General features: G+C 34.7%; 2 protein-coding genes across 3 annotated transcripts; one reads left to right on the top strand and one right to left on the bottom strand.

Moving 5' to 3' along the window:
• On the top strand, window positions 7,495-12,865 carry LOC104785827 (ABC transporter B family member 1). Its single transcript, XM_010511114.2, has 10 exons — window positions 7,495-7,974; window positions 8,046-8,100; window positions 8,195-8,370; window positions 8,446-8,646; window positions 8,771-9,030; window positions 9,117-9,433; window positions 9,513-9,736; window positions 10,076-10,449; window positions 10,527-11,244; window positions 11,323-12,865. The coding sequence occupies exons 1-10, from the start codon at window positions 7,534-7,536 to the stop codon at window positions 12,592-12,594; spliced, it is 4,038 nt and encodes a 1,345-aa protein (XP_010509416.1). The 5' UTR covers window positions 7,495-7,533; the 3' UTR covers window positions 12,595-12,865.
• Window positions 14,387-15,474, bottom strand: LOC104785826 (zinc finger protein 593 homolog). Of its 2 annotated transcripts, none has more exons than XM_010511112.2 (4): window positions 15,364-15,474; window positions 15,077-15,276; window positions 14,835-14,897; window positions 14,387-14,599 (listed from the first exon to the last, which is right to left on the bottom strand). In XM_010511112.2, exons 2-4 carry the CDS (start codon window positions 15,265-15,267, stop codon window positions 14,497-14,499), a joined length of 357 nt encoding a protein of 118 aa, XP_010509414.1. In that variant the 5' UTR covers window positions 15,268-15,276; window positions 15,364-15,474; the 3' UTR covers window positions 14,387-14,496. The 2 variants fall into 2 exon arrangements, with proteins under 2 accessions (XP_010509414.1, XP_010509415.1); XM_010511113.2 differs by having other exon boundaries at window positions 15,077-15,279; window positions 15,364-15,469.

The raw sequence follows: 16,329 nt of genomic DNA, 5'->3' as shown, positions 1-16,329 counted from the left end.
TTTAAAAAAAAAAAAAAAAAAAAAAAAACTTCTTCTTTCTCATTTATATGCATATTTTGATAAAGTTTTAATAAAATTTAGAATTTGGAATAAAAAATTTATACAAAACAAAGAAATGGTATTTTTGTTTTCTACTAAACTCTTTTTCAGAAAATGGTATTTTGGATTTTTTACCAATTACAATATATAAAGTATCTTAAGTTTTTAAAAATCTTTATCATATAAATAATTCAACCATAAATATAATTAAATTTTTTGGTAGTTCAAATGATAAATGAATCACATCCATTCCACATATATGTAGTAAATTTGGAAAATGATTTAATAAGATAAACCCCATAGATAAATTATTAGTGATAAGCTGTCAAAATATAAATGTTCGTTTGTCGTCGCATATTGCTTTATTCTTATGCCCATCATAGTTAACTTTTATAGGGATTATTCCACTAAATCAAAATCTCAGTGCCGTTACAAAAAAGTTAGAAATTGTTTTTTTTTTTTATAATCAAAATCTTAGTAGAAGAGATTCGCCACTTGTGAATATCTCTCACACCCTATAGTAGATTGCTGCTAAGGCGAGGCTGTCTCTATTGTACCATCTCGAAAGTAAATAATGCAATGTCTCAAATGTACCATCAACAAAGCCAATAATGCAATCTAGCACTTAAATATAAGTATCAACACTATTAGTACCTAGTTATATATAAAAGAAAATGCATATTTGTTACTAGTATTTAGTAAAATATCTAGTTATATATAAAAGATAATGCATATTTGTTACTAGTATTTAGTAAAATATAATTCGAACTTTGTATTTGATTCAGTTAAATTCACAGAATTTTTACTCGAGTAAATTATACACCCATGCGTAAATGTAACTAAATACTACAATGGTTACTACTAGTAGTAAAGATATAATAATATAATCTATCTATACTATTAAAAGGGAAGCATTATTTGCTCAGTACAAAAAGAAGGGAAAAAATAAGACATGAAATACCCTTCATAATATAACAAACCATATAAAAAGAAAAGGTTAGGCAGGTAATTTTATTGCCAAACAAAACTGGATATTAATGCAACCCGGTTTTTATATGTTCGGATCATGTTTTGTATGTATGGATTGAGGAAAGTTTTCCCAGTTACCAAACAAATGTATCATATACGATATAATATTCCAATACAGATATGATCGTTATGATTATGTAGATATGCCTAGCCGATTCCAATACAATCAGGCCCGTAAGTTGGACCTGATATGTAATTTTCCAAAAACAAACATTCTACAATTAACAAAAATTAATTATACCGATCAATGTCCCCATAATCATGCTCACGCAAATTAAAACATATATAAGGAATCGTATCATGATATGTAATTGATACAGAAAATAAATTAATCATGAAAGAATTCCATAATCTACTATTGAAATGCACGTACGTTATTAAATGGGGACATTAAGCACTCAAGCATTTACAGAAAATTACAACAGTTATACGAAATTAAAAAGATTCCAAGTATCTTAAACTTATCCTAAGGATTTTAACAATAATAATGGTATGACAATTGCTAGAACACCTAAACATATGAGTTTAATCTACAATCAGTACCGAGAATAACTGTGTTTAACTTACAAATCGCCAACTATTACCATATTTCTGTTTGATAATTTATTACTCTAGGTCTATTCTAAATAAATGGGTCTTGAACTATAAATAGATGGCTATGCGATTATCAGTATAGCATACAACAATATACTCCATACACATTCGGACCTTAAACAAAAATGGCTGCCAATAATGGAATCACGAGCCTCACCAACATTAAGCCTTTCAATCTGACTTGGTAGATTTAAGAGCGGATTATTCATTCGTGGAGGCAGTATACTAATCTCACCGGAGAAACCTTAGAAATGATCTTAGCAGATGTTGAGATAAACTTATATTCATATATATTAATCCTTTATCTATATATTTATAATTGTTTCACACATTGATGATTTCACACATTGATGATTAGTCTGATTAACCAAGTTACTATGTGAGTGTAGGAAACTCTCATCCATGCGACTGTAAAAAATATCAAGTTAACAAGTTCCACAAAATGATCGTGGATGGGGAGTGGAGATTTATGGAGAATTTCTAGTTAACTAAATTGATGGGAAAGTTTAGGGCAACAAACCATGTTTGCCAGGTCTAATAATTAAAAATACAGTTAATAGGAAACTTAGATTGAAACTATACGACTGAAGTTTTGTCTAAAAAATAAGATAGATGGCCATTATACCATCTTCTAAAAAAATTCTACACTTCATCAATACATATTTTACTCTCTAAAGGATTTATAGTTTTTAACCAAATTACTATCAAATTTTCCTTCATTTCCCCCTAAAAGATTAAAAACAATTAAATCTACACCAACAAATAAAAACATTTTCAAAAAGAAAATTAAAATAAAATAAAAAATTATAGAAAATAACTCTGCACGTACGTGCGGATCTAAATCTAGTAGTACTTAAAAAAAATACAGTTTTCACCACCGGTTCTTTCCCAAGGTACTTGTCAAAGTCAAGTCAGGTTTTATAGGTTGAGAATGAACCAGCATATGCGGAAACATTGACGAAACTGACCAAATTGCTGCAAGCATGACGGTGCCTAGAATCTTATTGTGTTTAACTCTAATTACATTATGGCATAAGAAAATTGAATTAATTTTTCATCAGATTCGCGTAATTTACAGGTTTTCTTTTTTTGAACTTTGTTCCCCCTAAAAAAGTCAAGGGATAAATGTGTAAACGAGCAAAATCAACGAATGCGACTTTTAATAGTTAGTTTGCTAGTCCTCGAAACATTAAACATTGTAAGAAAATGTCTTTTATTTATTTGCCAACAGAACTTTTTTTAATCAACTAATCTTCATCTCCTTAATTCTATTACTATTAAACTATCGATTTAATTTTTTTTTATGGATGCGTTTACTTGGAATCATTTGACTAATGGAATAATGTGTTGACTTCATGAATCTTAGTTTTTCTTGCCTCAAATATTGGTGATTCTAACCATATGAACTATTGTGAACAAAAAGAAACCCCATGTGAACTTCAGTTTTAACCCAAAATAAAAATATATTAAAACCAATTAAATACATAATCAGACATTTGATTAACCCTAAATTTTGCAAAATGTCATCAAGAAAATATAGGCACAATGAGTGTCACGTCCACCACTTTCCAATAGAGGTACTTGAGTGGGCATTCGAGTATTTTTGTTTTGTCTCCAATTCAAATTCTACAATACAATATCAAATTCATGTGTGTGTTTGTGCATATATGCATCTTCCTTTAATTCTTTTTTTCTTACTCTGTCACTGATCTGATTAATATAAAGATACGGGAAATTATTTATAATCCCTTTGTTTAGGGAGGGAATTTGGACCACCCAACTTTATATTATCATGTACTTAGTTTTAAATTATTTGCTGTAATAATAGATTTTCCTGAAGAGAGACTAAGCAAGAGCACATGATCTCTGATTAATATTATGCTGTGTTTACAAGATAAAATATGACTAAAATTGAAGAATGACCTTTGACCGATACATTTGCTGTAATATCGAAGTAAAAGTAATAGTTCTTTGGTTTTGTTTTTGGTCTGAAATCGGTTCGGTATATAACTCTAATTAGTCTTCTGTTCCGAGTAAGAAATAGAATAACAATTACTAGTGAATAAACAAAACTGTAAATAGGAGTATTTTTTTGAAAAGAGTAACTTATTTCAAATATTAGCATTTTGATATAAATAGAAAATAAAATCCACCTTGTCGCATTAAATATCACCAAGTACAGGAGCTGAAGTCAATGTTTGCATGGATGTGTGTCTCTAACAAAAAAATCGACTACTATTTGCATTTATATTCACACGGACACGATATCGATTTCTGTGTTTAAGAAGTCTTTCAGATGTAGGTTATGTGGACAGCATCCGATTGCAAAAGTTAATAAGAGTCGGAAATTACTTACTACATGATTTTTTTTGTTTCTTTCTTTTCTACTCAATTTATTACCACTTTCCATTTACGTGAGTGTCCTATGTACCAATTCGAGTCCCCCTTGAGGTTCATTTTCATGTGTTGTCATTTTACCCCTATTTAATTGACATGACCTACGTAACATATCCATATTCCTACGGCTAAAAGGTTATATATGTTTGTGTTGTAGAGAAATAGTTTTATGAATAATGAAAACCTAAAGCTTTTTCATTTGATCTAGTTTGAGCTGTTTATTTAAGCTCACATATTCCGTCTTCCCACAGAAGTTTATTTCCATATTAATCCATTTAAATTAGAGCATTATATAACTCTGTGGATGTTGGAAAAATAAAAAGAGAAGTGGTTTTTATAGTCATCCAAAAATATTAAAAAGAATTAAATTTATTGCTTTAGTCATGATTCAGGTGATTGAAGTAACATTGGAGTGGTGTTTATCTTATAATGCAATCCGTCGTGAATTTCCATCAGTGACTTTTGTGTAAGTGAAGGTAAAGATATGCATCAGAGTCAGAGGACATGTGTTGATCTCGTGGATAAATAGTCTGATTCTGTACAATAATTTCCTTGAAAATTACAGTACCATTTATTACACAGTGCACCAACAATAAACTTCTATTTACAAGTCAAAAAATTTTAAGTTCGTCGTTTATTTTATTTTTTTATTTTTATTTCAACGGGAAAAAGTCATAGAAGGTGTAGTAGCTAAGTTAACGCTAATGTCAGGATCGAAGTAGCTTCACTGCAGTCTGCGCATATTGTCTCCTTTCACTGTTAAGGAAAAAAAAAGAAAACCAAGTGGGCCAATGACTGTAGTAACTTTTTTAAACAAAAGGGGTTTTACCAAATCCATTTCGATAATTTGTTCATAAATAATTAAATTAGTTGGTAAAAAATGATTAAGTAGGAGGAATGAAGGATAAAAAAGATAGGGTAGGTTTTGTTTTCAACAAACGAGGCAATCACCGACGTGACTTTTGGTTAAAAAGACCATATTCGTTTCTAGGAATTTGTTTATATGAAAATAATTCAGAAATAAATCTTTTTAAACTTATGAAACAATTGTAGCAAAAAAAGAAAAGTACAAATTAATACATTTCGAAATATAATCGTTTAGTCAAAAATGTCAGAGTGAGAAAGAAAGAAAGAATAGAGAGATGACTTTTTACAAATGTTTATAGGAATTCATCTAAAGGGTTTGAATTCTGATGTGAAAATGTTTCAAGTGTATCACTAACGATGGAGCTACCAATGTGAGCCGCCTAGTTAGATGTTCTTTGCCTTTTTAAGTTTTTCTTTTACACGGTATCTATGCTAATTACACAATTAGTCATTCCATTTAATAATGTCAAACTATATACAATATAGTACTAGTTATCAAAACAATGTTGGTTAGTTCGTTCGGATTCTAACTTGTTAACTATTTCACAATTTTGTTCGATGATTGAATTGTGTATGTTTATGTATAATGGATCTAAGCTCCTCGACAACCCAACATACAATTTACTCGGCCAAAGTAACCAAACATAAATACATTATCTACATAAAATTAGCATACGTATACACATACACTAATAATATTTGTCATTTGAATTAGTAGCATTAGCATCTGACATTGTTAAGCCGGTCTAATCAGTCACCTATTATATGCCTTTTCTTTTGAGGACACAATTGAAATTAGGGATCTCCAGAGGCGTGATTAAAGCAGCTTCAACTTCTTTCCCACAAAAGATGGCTTTCAATACTATAGATAATTATTTATTTTCCGTACCACAGTGCTTACTCTGACTCTGATTTTATTTCTTTTTTATTGAATAATCACAAAAAAATAATTCACTATCACGACGTTCGTTTTTCTAATAAAAATCTCTATAAACTTAAACCGGGTTAGATTCGTTTTTGTTTATCAGGTGTCTGTTAATGTGAACCCCATTATCTTATATCTTTATTTTGTTAATGATGATGATTAAAACAATTAGAACGAATTAGAAAAATATAGGAAACAATTAAAGCTGAGACCGTAATTATAGGAATGGGAGACTTGACAAATGGAAGATGTGTGAACAACTGAACATATATATGTTTTTCTTACACACTCCCAAGTCCCAACCCTTTTGTTCACTTGGACTCATTGGAATATACAATTGTGACTGTACATTATCATTATTCAATGTCAAACGAAAAACTCAACCACCAAAAATTGCTTATTACCCCAAAGAAAGAAATGACTGATTTACAGAAGTTGCAAAGGAGATTAGATCTACTGAAAATGAACTTTTTTATAGAACATTTTATATGATTAGTTGCAATTGTAGCTGTAACATTGAACATATCGTTGATTAGCAATTCTATTTTATTTCTAAACATATTTAAAACCGTAAGACTTACTTGATTATTTTAAGGATACTCCGTAACATTATTCACATTTATTTTAACAAAGAAAAAACAATATTCACATTTTTCTATGCTACTATCTTAACAAATAAACATGTTTTTCTTTTCCGTAATAACCATGTTTTTATCAACTCAGTAATTTTTCTATTGCTGGTGCTAAAGCTTTATCACTAGTACTGTACACATTTCCATGTTCGAAAGAACAATCATAATCGATAATAATTGTACCTACCAAATTCGGTCAATAATTTTTTTAAAAAATTATTATATTTTTAAATAGTACTCCACTTAGTTTTTTTTCTTTTTTTTTTTTGTCATTGTATCTTACTGTAAAAATTTATACATTTTTGATTGTTGATAGTTTTTAAAAGATTTGAGACCAATGAAGAGCAGAAACTGTTGGAAGTCAAAAAAACTTATCACCATTTCAAACAGTGTTGTATGTCGGATTCCATCAATCTCTCTCTCTCTTCCATCATCTGTCACTTTCTTTGTTTTCTACGCAACAAAGAAAAACAATAAAAACAATTTACTACAATTAATATTTACTTTTTGAAGACAAAATATAAAAAATAACGCACTAAAACGCAAACGAATCCAAGAACATGGAAACAAAAAATATGTAAAAGGAAATAAAAACATCAAGCGTGGGCTGTGAAAATCACTACACGAAAGAAAAAAAAAAAAAAAGTCCAAAATTTTCGGTAATCTAATTTAATTTTCTTTACAAAATTGGCATCAAACAGAATAAATTCACTACATTGACTCACTAAAAATACACAAAGTTGACTGACCAGTCAGATTCTTTATACGTTACATAAATTAATTACAAAAAATTAAACGGTAAAAACAATTAATAAGGACTTAAAAAGAGTATGGGAGAAGGCAATATATTAGAGCACAAAGAAAACTCAAAGATGAGATTATAAAATTAAAGTGTTGTGAAGAAGAAGCTATTTGTTTTTTTTTATATATATATATATATATACAAATTATAAGAAAATATATATTTTTTATTTTTATTTTTAATTTTCTTCAGGGCTGTTGTGGTTTTTGAGGTTCTCTATAAAGCAAAGTTAAAAAACATATACACAAATGTCCCAAGAAACTGATCAGACAAAACAAGAAGAAGAAGAAGAAGAAGAAGAAATTAAAGAGCCACTTGAACTATGGCGCTGGTCCGAAATGCAAGGCATTGAGCTTCTCCCTGATAACAACAACAACAACAACAACGACTCTATAAACCAAGAAACAGAGCTCCGGCCGGAAATGGATAATGACGGTGGTGCTCCTCCTCCTCCGCCGCCGACACAAGTGGTGGAAGAGCCTAAAAAAGCAGAGATTCCAGGAGTTGCTTTCAAAGAGCTTTTCAGATTCGCCGACGGATTAGATTATATACTGATGGGAATTGGCTCTGTTGGTGCTTTCGTCCATGGTTGCTCTTTACCTCTGTTTCTTCGTTTCTTCGCCGATCTTGTTAATTCCTTTGGTTCTAATGCTAATGACGTCGACAAGATGATGCAAGAAGTTCTCAAGGTACTCTTAAACTTCTTAAAGTTCAAATCTTTTCTTTTCAAATCTCTGAAAAAAAACACTTTTTTTTGCAGTATGCACTTTACTTTTTAGTGGTTGGTGCTGCAATCTGGGCTTCTTCATGGGCAGGTTAGAAAGAAGAGAAGAGATCTAAACTTTTATATACTGTTTTCGTTGATCCGATTCAATTTTTTTTAAAGTTTGGTGTTTGTTGTTAAAACAGAGATTTCGTGTTGGATGTGGAGTGGAGAGAGACAAACAACGAAGATGAGGATTAAGTATTTAGAAGCAGCTTTAAATCAAGACATTCAGTTCTTTGATACTGAGGTTCGAACTTCAGATGTTGTCTTCGCTATTAACACCGACGCTGTTATGGTTCAAGACGCCATTAGTGAGAAAGTAAGAAACTTTTTACATTTCTTCTTTTTGTTTCTTCTTCTTCACTCATCTGATCTGTTTTTTTTTTCTTCTCAGTTGGGTAATTTCATTCATTACATGGCGACGTTTGTATCTGGCTTCATCGTTGGTTTCACGGCGGTGTGGCAATTAGCTTTAGTGACTCTCGCGGTGGTTCCGTTGATAGCTGTGATTGGAGGAATTCACACAACTACTCTCTCTAAGCTCTCTAATAAGAGTCAAGAGTCTCTTTCACAAGCTGGTAATATCGTCGAACAGGTAGAGTGCAGCACAAATCCCTAGAAACCAAAAAAAAAAATAAAGTTTCTATTTTTGTCAAATCTAGTAATCATCAATCATCTGGGTGTTTTTGGGTCTGATTCGATTTGTTAAAAAATGGCAGACAGTGGTACAAATCAGGGTAGTGATGGCGTTCGTTGGAGAAACAAGAGCTTCACAAGCTTATTCATCAGCTTTAAAGATAGCTCAAAAACTTGGTTACAAAACAGGTTTAGCTAAAGGAATGGGACTTGGTGCTACTTACTTCGTTGTCTTTTGTTGTTACGCTCTCTTGCTTTGGTACGGTGGTTATTTAGTTCGTCACCATTTGACTAACGGTGGTCTCGCTATTGCTACAATGTTCGCTGTCATGATTGGTGGATTGTAAGAAGCTACTCAACTCTTCTCTGTTTCATCACTCTTCTTATCTTTTGATTTTGATATTGGTTTTGGATTTGTTGGTTTAAAAGGGCATTGGGACAATCAGCACCGAGTATGGCTTCATTTGCGAAAGCTAAGGTTGCTGCTGCGAAGATCTTTAGAATCATTGATCACAAACCTACTATAGAGCGGAACAGTGAGTCTGGTGTGGAGTTAGACTCTGTCACGGGTCTTGTTGAGCTGAAAAATGTAGACTTTTCGTATCCGTCAAGGCCAGATGTTAAGATTCTTAACAATTTCTGTCTCTCTGTTCCTGCTGGGAAGACTATAGCTTTGGTTGGGAGCAGTGGTTCAGGGAAAAGCACAGTCGTTTCGCTTATAGAGCGGTTTTATGACCCGAACTCAGGTTAACAAATCTAACATTTTTCAAGCTGTTTTGTTTCAGCATTGTTGGTTTAACAAAGTTTTATTTTGTGTCTATGCAGGACAAGTTTTACTAGATGGTCAGGACCTGAAGACGCTGAAACTGAGATGGTTAAGGCAACAGATAGGGCTTGTGAGCCAAGAACCTGCATTGTTTGCTACTTCTATCAAAGAAAACATACTCTTGGGCCGTCCTGACGCAGATCAAGTTGAGATAGAGGAGGCTGCTAGAGTTGCAAACGCTCATTCTTTTATCATCAAACTACCCGATGGCTTTGACACACAGGTCTGGTGTTTTTAACATTACTCATATCCAAATGAATTGGTTTATGTGAATCTTTAATTTCATTAGTTTAAGGTATTTTTTGAAAGAGTCAAAAGAGAGAAGAAGGTATGGTCATTAGAAAAGCATTTATAACAGAGTAACATGGGTTTGGTCAACAACGCATGTGAGACCCAGACAAGTAGTTTTAGTCATGTGTCTTGATGTTGAATATTTTTGAGTGTTCATGTGCTTGTTTTTTTCTTCCTACTTTAACTTCAAAATCAGCAACCACTATTCCACTGTTTATTTCAGTCATATGTTTATTTACATTCATGTTGGTAAAATGTGAAAAATTGTCAGGTAGGGGAGAGAGGTTTGCAGCTATCAGGTGGGCAGAAGCAAAGAATAGCAATAGCAAGAGCAATGTTGAAGAACCCGGCGATACTTCTTTTAGATGAGGCGACGAGTGCATTAGATTCTGAATCAGAGAAGCTTGTGCAAGAAGCTTTGGATCGTTTCATGATTGGAAGGACTACTCTCATCATTGCTCATCGCCTTTCCACCATACGCAAAGCTGACCTTGTTGCTGTGCTTCAGCAAGGAAGTGTCTCTGAGATTGGAACGCACGATGAGCTTTTCTCCAAGGGAGAAAACGGAATCTACGCTAAGTTAATTAGAATGCAAGAAGCAGCTCATGAAACTGCCATGAGTAATGCGAGAAAGAGTAGTGCAAGGTATATATTCTGATTAACTTTGTGTCACAGTAACGTTCTTTTCTTAAGTTACTAATGTTGATATATATATGTTGCAGACCTTCAAGTGCTAGAAACTCGGTTAGCTCGCCAATAATGACTCGGAATTCGTCTTATGGAAGATCACCTTATTCAAGGAGACTCTCAGATTTCTCAACTTCTGATTTCAGCCTCTCCATTGAAGCTTCTTCTTATCCAAATTATAGACACGACAAGCTGGCCTTCAAAGATCAAGCCAATTCATTCTGGCGACTAGCTAAGATGAACTCACCGGAGTGGAAATACGCTTTGCTCGGTTCTGTAGGCTCTGTCGTTTGCGGCTCCCTCAGTGCTTTCTTTGCATATGTCCTCAGCGCAGTCCTAAGCATCTACTACAACCCGGACCATGAATACATGATCAAACAGATTGATAAGTACTGTTATCTCTTGATCGGTCTCTCTTCTGCAGCTCTTATCTTCAACACGCTCCAGCATTCTTTCTGGGACATTGTGGGTGAGAATCTGACCAAGAGAGTCCGTGAGAAGATGCTCACTGCTGTACTCAAGAATGAGATGGCTTGGTTTGATCAAGAGGAGAATGAAAGTGCAAGAATTGCAGCTCGATTAGCTCTTGATGCCAATAATGTGAGATCAGCCATAGGAGATAGAATCTCAGTAATTGTGCAGAACACAGCACTGATGCTAGTAGCTTGCACTGCCGGGTTTGTTCTACAGTGGAGACTAGCACTTGTCCTTGTCGCAGTCTTCCCCGTAGTTGTTGCTGCAACTGTCTTACAGGTTTGTGTTCTTACAAAGCAAATGCATACTCTTATTGTTTGTTCTTAGATCTAATTCTCTGTTATGTCTTTTCAACAGAAAATGTTCATGACTGGATTCTCGGGAGACCTGGAAGCAGCGCATGCCAAGGGGACGCAGCTCGCTGGTGAAGCCATAGCTAATGTCAGGACAGTCGCGGCCTTCAATTCAGAGGCAAAGATTGTTCGTCTCTACACTGCAAACCTTGAACCACCACTGAAACGCTGCTTCTGGAAAGGACAGATCGCTGGAAGTGGTTACGGTATAGCTCAGTTCTGTCTTTACGCATCATACGCTCTCGGGTTATGGTACGCATCATGGCTTGTGAAACATGGCATCTCTGACTTCTCCAAAACCATAAGAGTCTTCATGGTTCTGATGGTCTCAGCCAATGGTGCAGCAGAGACACTCACACTAGCTCCTGATTTCATCAAAGGTGGTCAAGCTATGCGGTCTGTTTTCGAACTTCTTGACCGCAAAACCGAGATTGAACCTGATGATCCTGATACCACCCCAGTCCCAGACCGGTTACGTGGCGAAGTCGAGCTCAAACACATTGATTTCTCTTACCCTTCAAGACCAGACATCCAAATCTTCCGTGACCTTAGCCTTCGTGCTAGAGCTGGCAAGACCCTAGCACTTGTTGGTCCAAGCGGGTGTGGGAAAAGCTCGGTGATCTCCCTCATCCAGAGATTCTACGAACCATCTTCAGGCCGTGTCATGATTGACGGTAAAGACATAAGGAAGTACAACTTGAAAGCCATAAGGAAACACATAGCCATAGTCCCTCAAGAACCATGCTTGTTCGGAACCACCATTTACGAAAACATAGCATATGGACACGAATGCGCGACCGAAGCAGAGATCATACAAGCTGCAACTCTGGCTAGCGCCCACAAATTCATATCCGCGTTACCTGAAGGTTACAAGACGTATGTTGGGGAGAGAGGCGTTCAGCTCTCAGGAGGACAGAAACAGAGGATAGCTATAGCGCGTGCACTCGTTAGGAAAGCAGAGATCATGCTACTCGACGAGGCCACAAGCGCTCTTGATGCAGAGTCTGAGAGATCAGTTCAAGAAGCATTGGACCAAGCTTGCTCTGGTAGAACGTCCATTGTCGTGGCTCACAGGCTATCTACAATTAGAAACGCCCACGTGATAGCGGTGATAGATGATGGCAAAGTTGCGGAACAAGGATCGCATTCGCATCTCCTCAAGAACAATCCTGATGGAATCTACGCGCGGATGATACAGTTGCAGAGATTTACGCATACTCAGGTGATTGGTATGACGTCAGGTTCAAGTTCTAGGGTTAAGGAAGATGATGCTTAGTACTTACTACTTTTGGTCATATAGAAGAAGAAGAAAGAAGAGAGTATAAAGAACAACAAAATTACCAGAAGATGTTCTTAAAAAAGAAAACTCTACGAACTCAATTTTTCTTGTTTCTTGTTTTGATTTTGGGGTTACTTATTTTTGGAACGACGTTTCAGATTTGATGGTATAGTATTATTATTGTGTATTATCCATAATTAATCTAATTTTTCACCTCTGTAATATCCATTGATGCCATATCAATCTATGAATGAGCCTTTCTAGTGAAGTGAAGGGTTGATGATTGTTTCATTGAGGTCATATATCCCATTGTCATCGAGTGCACTCGTTACCAAATATATTGGTTTGGTTTGTTCAAGATTCCAAGATAAGCCTAACTTTCGAATCATGAGATCCGTTCTAAAAGAAAAAGATTGCGATATATGATGAAAATGTTATCTTTTAAGGTTTTAAATTGTATAGGTTAGATTGGGGTTTGAATGTTGTAGGTAGGTCTAGTAGAACATTATTTTAAAATCACTTGTCTGTAAATCATGGTTTTTTAGATTTTATATTAGATCATGATTTGTAAATGTACGCCTATAAAAATAGTTACTAGAGTTCTATGTCAATATTGTCAAAAAAGTATACATTAGAGTATTAGACACACGAACATACGTGGGGAACAAAATTATGAAGATGAGAAAAAAACAGAAAATGAGATAAAGAGGATGGGTCCAAAAAGGACATTGAATGAGATGATGAGACCCAAAGCTAACAAAAAAATAAAGTAAAAGAAAGACAAGACAACATTTCTTTTGTGTTTATATGACCTTTTTTATATGAACACTTCTTGATTTCATTATCTTTGTGCAGCACACGCGTGCGACCATACATGCATATATGCATATGGGACACACACACCATGATGATGATGACGACTACTTTGTTTTAGTTGGTGAATGCAATAAGTTTGTGTTTAATTATGAGCAAACTTGGAAATTATAGTGGAGGAGACGAAGCTCCTAGGCACATGTCGTTCACTAATTGGGAATTTCAAACAATGCCAGAATTATTACTCTTGCTACCTACACTGGATTTCTCCACTATGTACCTTGTTCACAAATAAAATACTACATCACTTTCTACTTTCTTTTCCGGGAAGTGAACATTTTTCTATGTAAAGGTTTTACCTTATAGTATAAATTAATTTTAGCAGTTTATATATCAGTGACGCTATTATAATTTAATGAAAAACACTCAGTAAACTCATTAAGAAAACATGTAATGATCGCTTTGTGGTTGACTGGTGGTGTTAAACTGTTAATGCATAACAAAAATATTTGTAGGACAAAGTGAGGCTTACATCTTTCCACATGACAAAATTTGATAACTATGTGACAGTCAAGAATCTAAGAATTTAACCTGCCAAAAGTATTCATGCAGAGAGAAATGACTGGTTGGTGTGACTGATGCTGGTTAGTTTGTTTATGTACCCACAAACTTTGTTGGGTCCGTTTTGCTCTGTATAACAGTCATGGGCTTGGAAACGAAACTCTAGATGGCCAGCATACTTTTCCCAATCACATTGAGAGTCTCTTGTCTGAATAACAGCATCATCCTCTAGATCTGTCCCAGGTTTGGTTCTCTTATATCGTGCTGCAAATTATGGAATATATTAAGCGTGGATGATCTCATAGGATTTGGCTGGTTTGGTAGTTTTGATCTGGTGACCATGCGCAGGCAAGATAGAACATATACAGATGAGTATCTTTTGTAGCCATTCTAGTAAAAAGACGACATATAGTAGAAGACGATCAGACAAAACCTTGTATCATTAATTTAGTTAAGGACCATCTTACAACAAAATCCAAGTTCCATCAACTGTTGAACTAATAGGGAAAAACAAAACTGTAAAACTCAGACAGACATAAGCTTTGGGCCATTGTCCGGCATTCCCATTCCACCGGCTAAATCTGCATCGAGTTGCGAGTGGGGCGCTGGTCCCTTCATCATCTTCACACTGCAATCACACAAAAATCCAAATGGACAAAACAATTTCAGAATCATGATACTCATTAAGGCACAATCACCACCTTCGAAACCTATAAACTAACACCTTAACAGAGCCAAAGCAACAATATAATGTATAGTTATCCAGCTATGTCAGATAAGAGAGGTAAGCTTGAACATAGCATCATAACTATACAAAAGTTCCAATTCCAAATGCAAGGCAAGTCAATGAAGAATAAGCTTACCGTTTCTTGTGTTTCTTAGTCTTGAAATGATCATCTCGCACTGATGACTTGGAGAAGTACCGACTGTAACACATAAAAAAGGTACAAGAGCCAAATGGGTCAGTCTTCTTAACACAAATGTTCACACAAACAAGCAGAAACATATAGACAAGTTCAAAAGATTCATAAACCCAAAGAGTCCAGAGAGAGATTTATGCTAAAAAAAAAGGTTAAACATTTAAATTGATTAAAGTCTTTCTTACTCGCAGTGTAAGCAGTAGAATTGACCCATTCCAGGCAAATCCTGGTCAAGCTCTAAAGGCTTCATCTCCGACTCAGGTTTACGCAACTCAGTGTAAACCAAATCGTCTCCTTTCACTTCGAATTTGTCACGGCGAGCTGTTTTGTGAGATAATCTCCTCTTCTTCACTTTTCTAGTCGGACATCTACCCATTTTAGCCTCCTACTTTTTTGCACAGGTAGTGAAATTGAATCATTATTTTGCAAAATCAATGGCTAACTGAAGAATCCAAACGAATTGAAAACTTACGATTAAGAGAAGAAACGCACAGGAGGAGCTGGAGACGAAGACGACGATGCGGAAGAGGAAACCCTAGAAATTTTTCTCAGTTTCGGTTATAAAGTATAAACCTAAAAAAAAGCGGTTTGAAAGGATTGAGACGTGATACAAGGCCCATTTTATAATCAGGCTTTTATATAGGCCCGTATATGATTAATTTGGGCTTATTACCTTTAATAGATCAAAATACGAAAAAGTCAAATTTAAGACCAATATCTGAATTTACATTAGCTGTTAGACCAAGTGCATTGGCGTCCTAATGCACCGTCCCACATAATAAAAACGCCAAATTTAAATCAAAATCATGTTAATATCTAAGAAACGTCTCTAAATATGGGACGTAATTCGGCCGTCCTCCATTACACGTGGCGCCGTCTTATTTGGTGATGTTTTTTTGTAGGGTTCGACCAAATGTATCGAGGGTTCGACTCATTTTTTTATCTCCGTCTCTCTTTCTTTATCCTCTCTTTCTTTGGACGGCGATTTGATTCCGACCAAGTGTTTTCCTAGACAATTGCCTGAAGCATAGAGAAATATGCCGTCACTTTGCTCTCGCCGGTTCCAATAGATAGAGGTCTGTGTTCGTGCTTCGTTTCCAACGGCCTCAAGGTAGAGTTTATTTGATGTATTATCTTTTTGGGTTTTAAGGGATTTGTTTATGTGATTCTATCGATTTGTCTCTCAGTTCTGATTCGATTGTTGAGTATGTGTGTTTATGTACAAATTCCCTCTGATTTTAATTTCGATTTAGGGTTTCAAAATATGTTTTTGATTTCGATTTAGGGTTACGATTTAGGGATTCGATTTAGGGATTCGATTTAGTTTTAGGGTTTCGATTTAGTTTATTGGGGTTCGATTAAGGGTTTGGATTTATTATGGTTCTGCTTTTAGTTTCTGATTTTATGACCACAAGTAATGTTGGTTCCAATTTTTTTT

Source organism: Camelina sativa, chromosome 5 (assembly GCF_000633955.1).
Source record: "Camelina sativa cultivar DH55 chromosome 5, Cs, whole genome shotgun sequence".
Classification (NCBI taxonomy): Eukaryota; Viridiplantae; Streptophyta; class Magnoliopsida; order Brassicales; family Brassicaceae; genus Camelina; species Camelina sativa.
The sequence above is the reverse complement of the archived record's forward strand: the minus strand, read 5'-3'. Positions and strand labels throughout refer to the sequence as shown.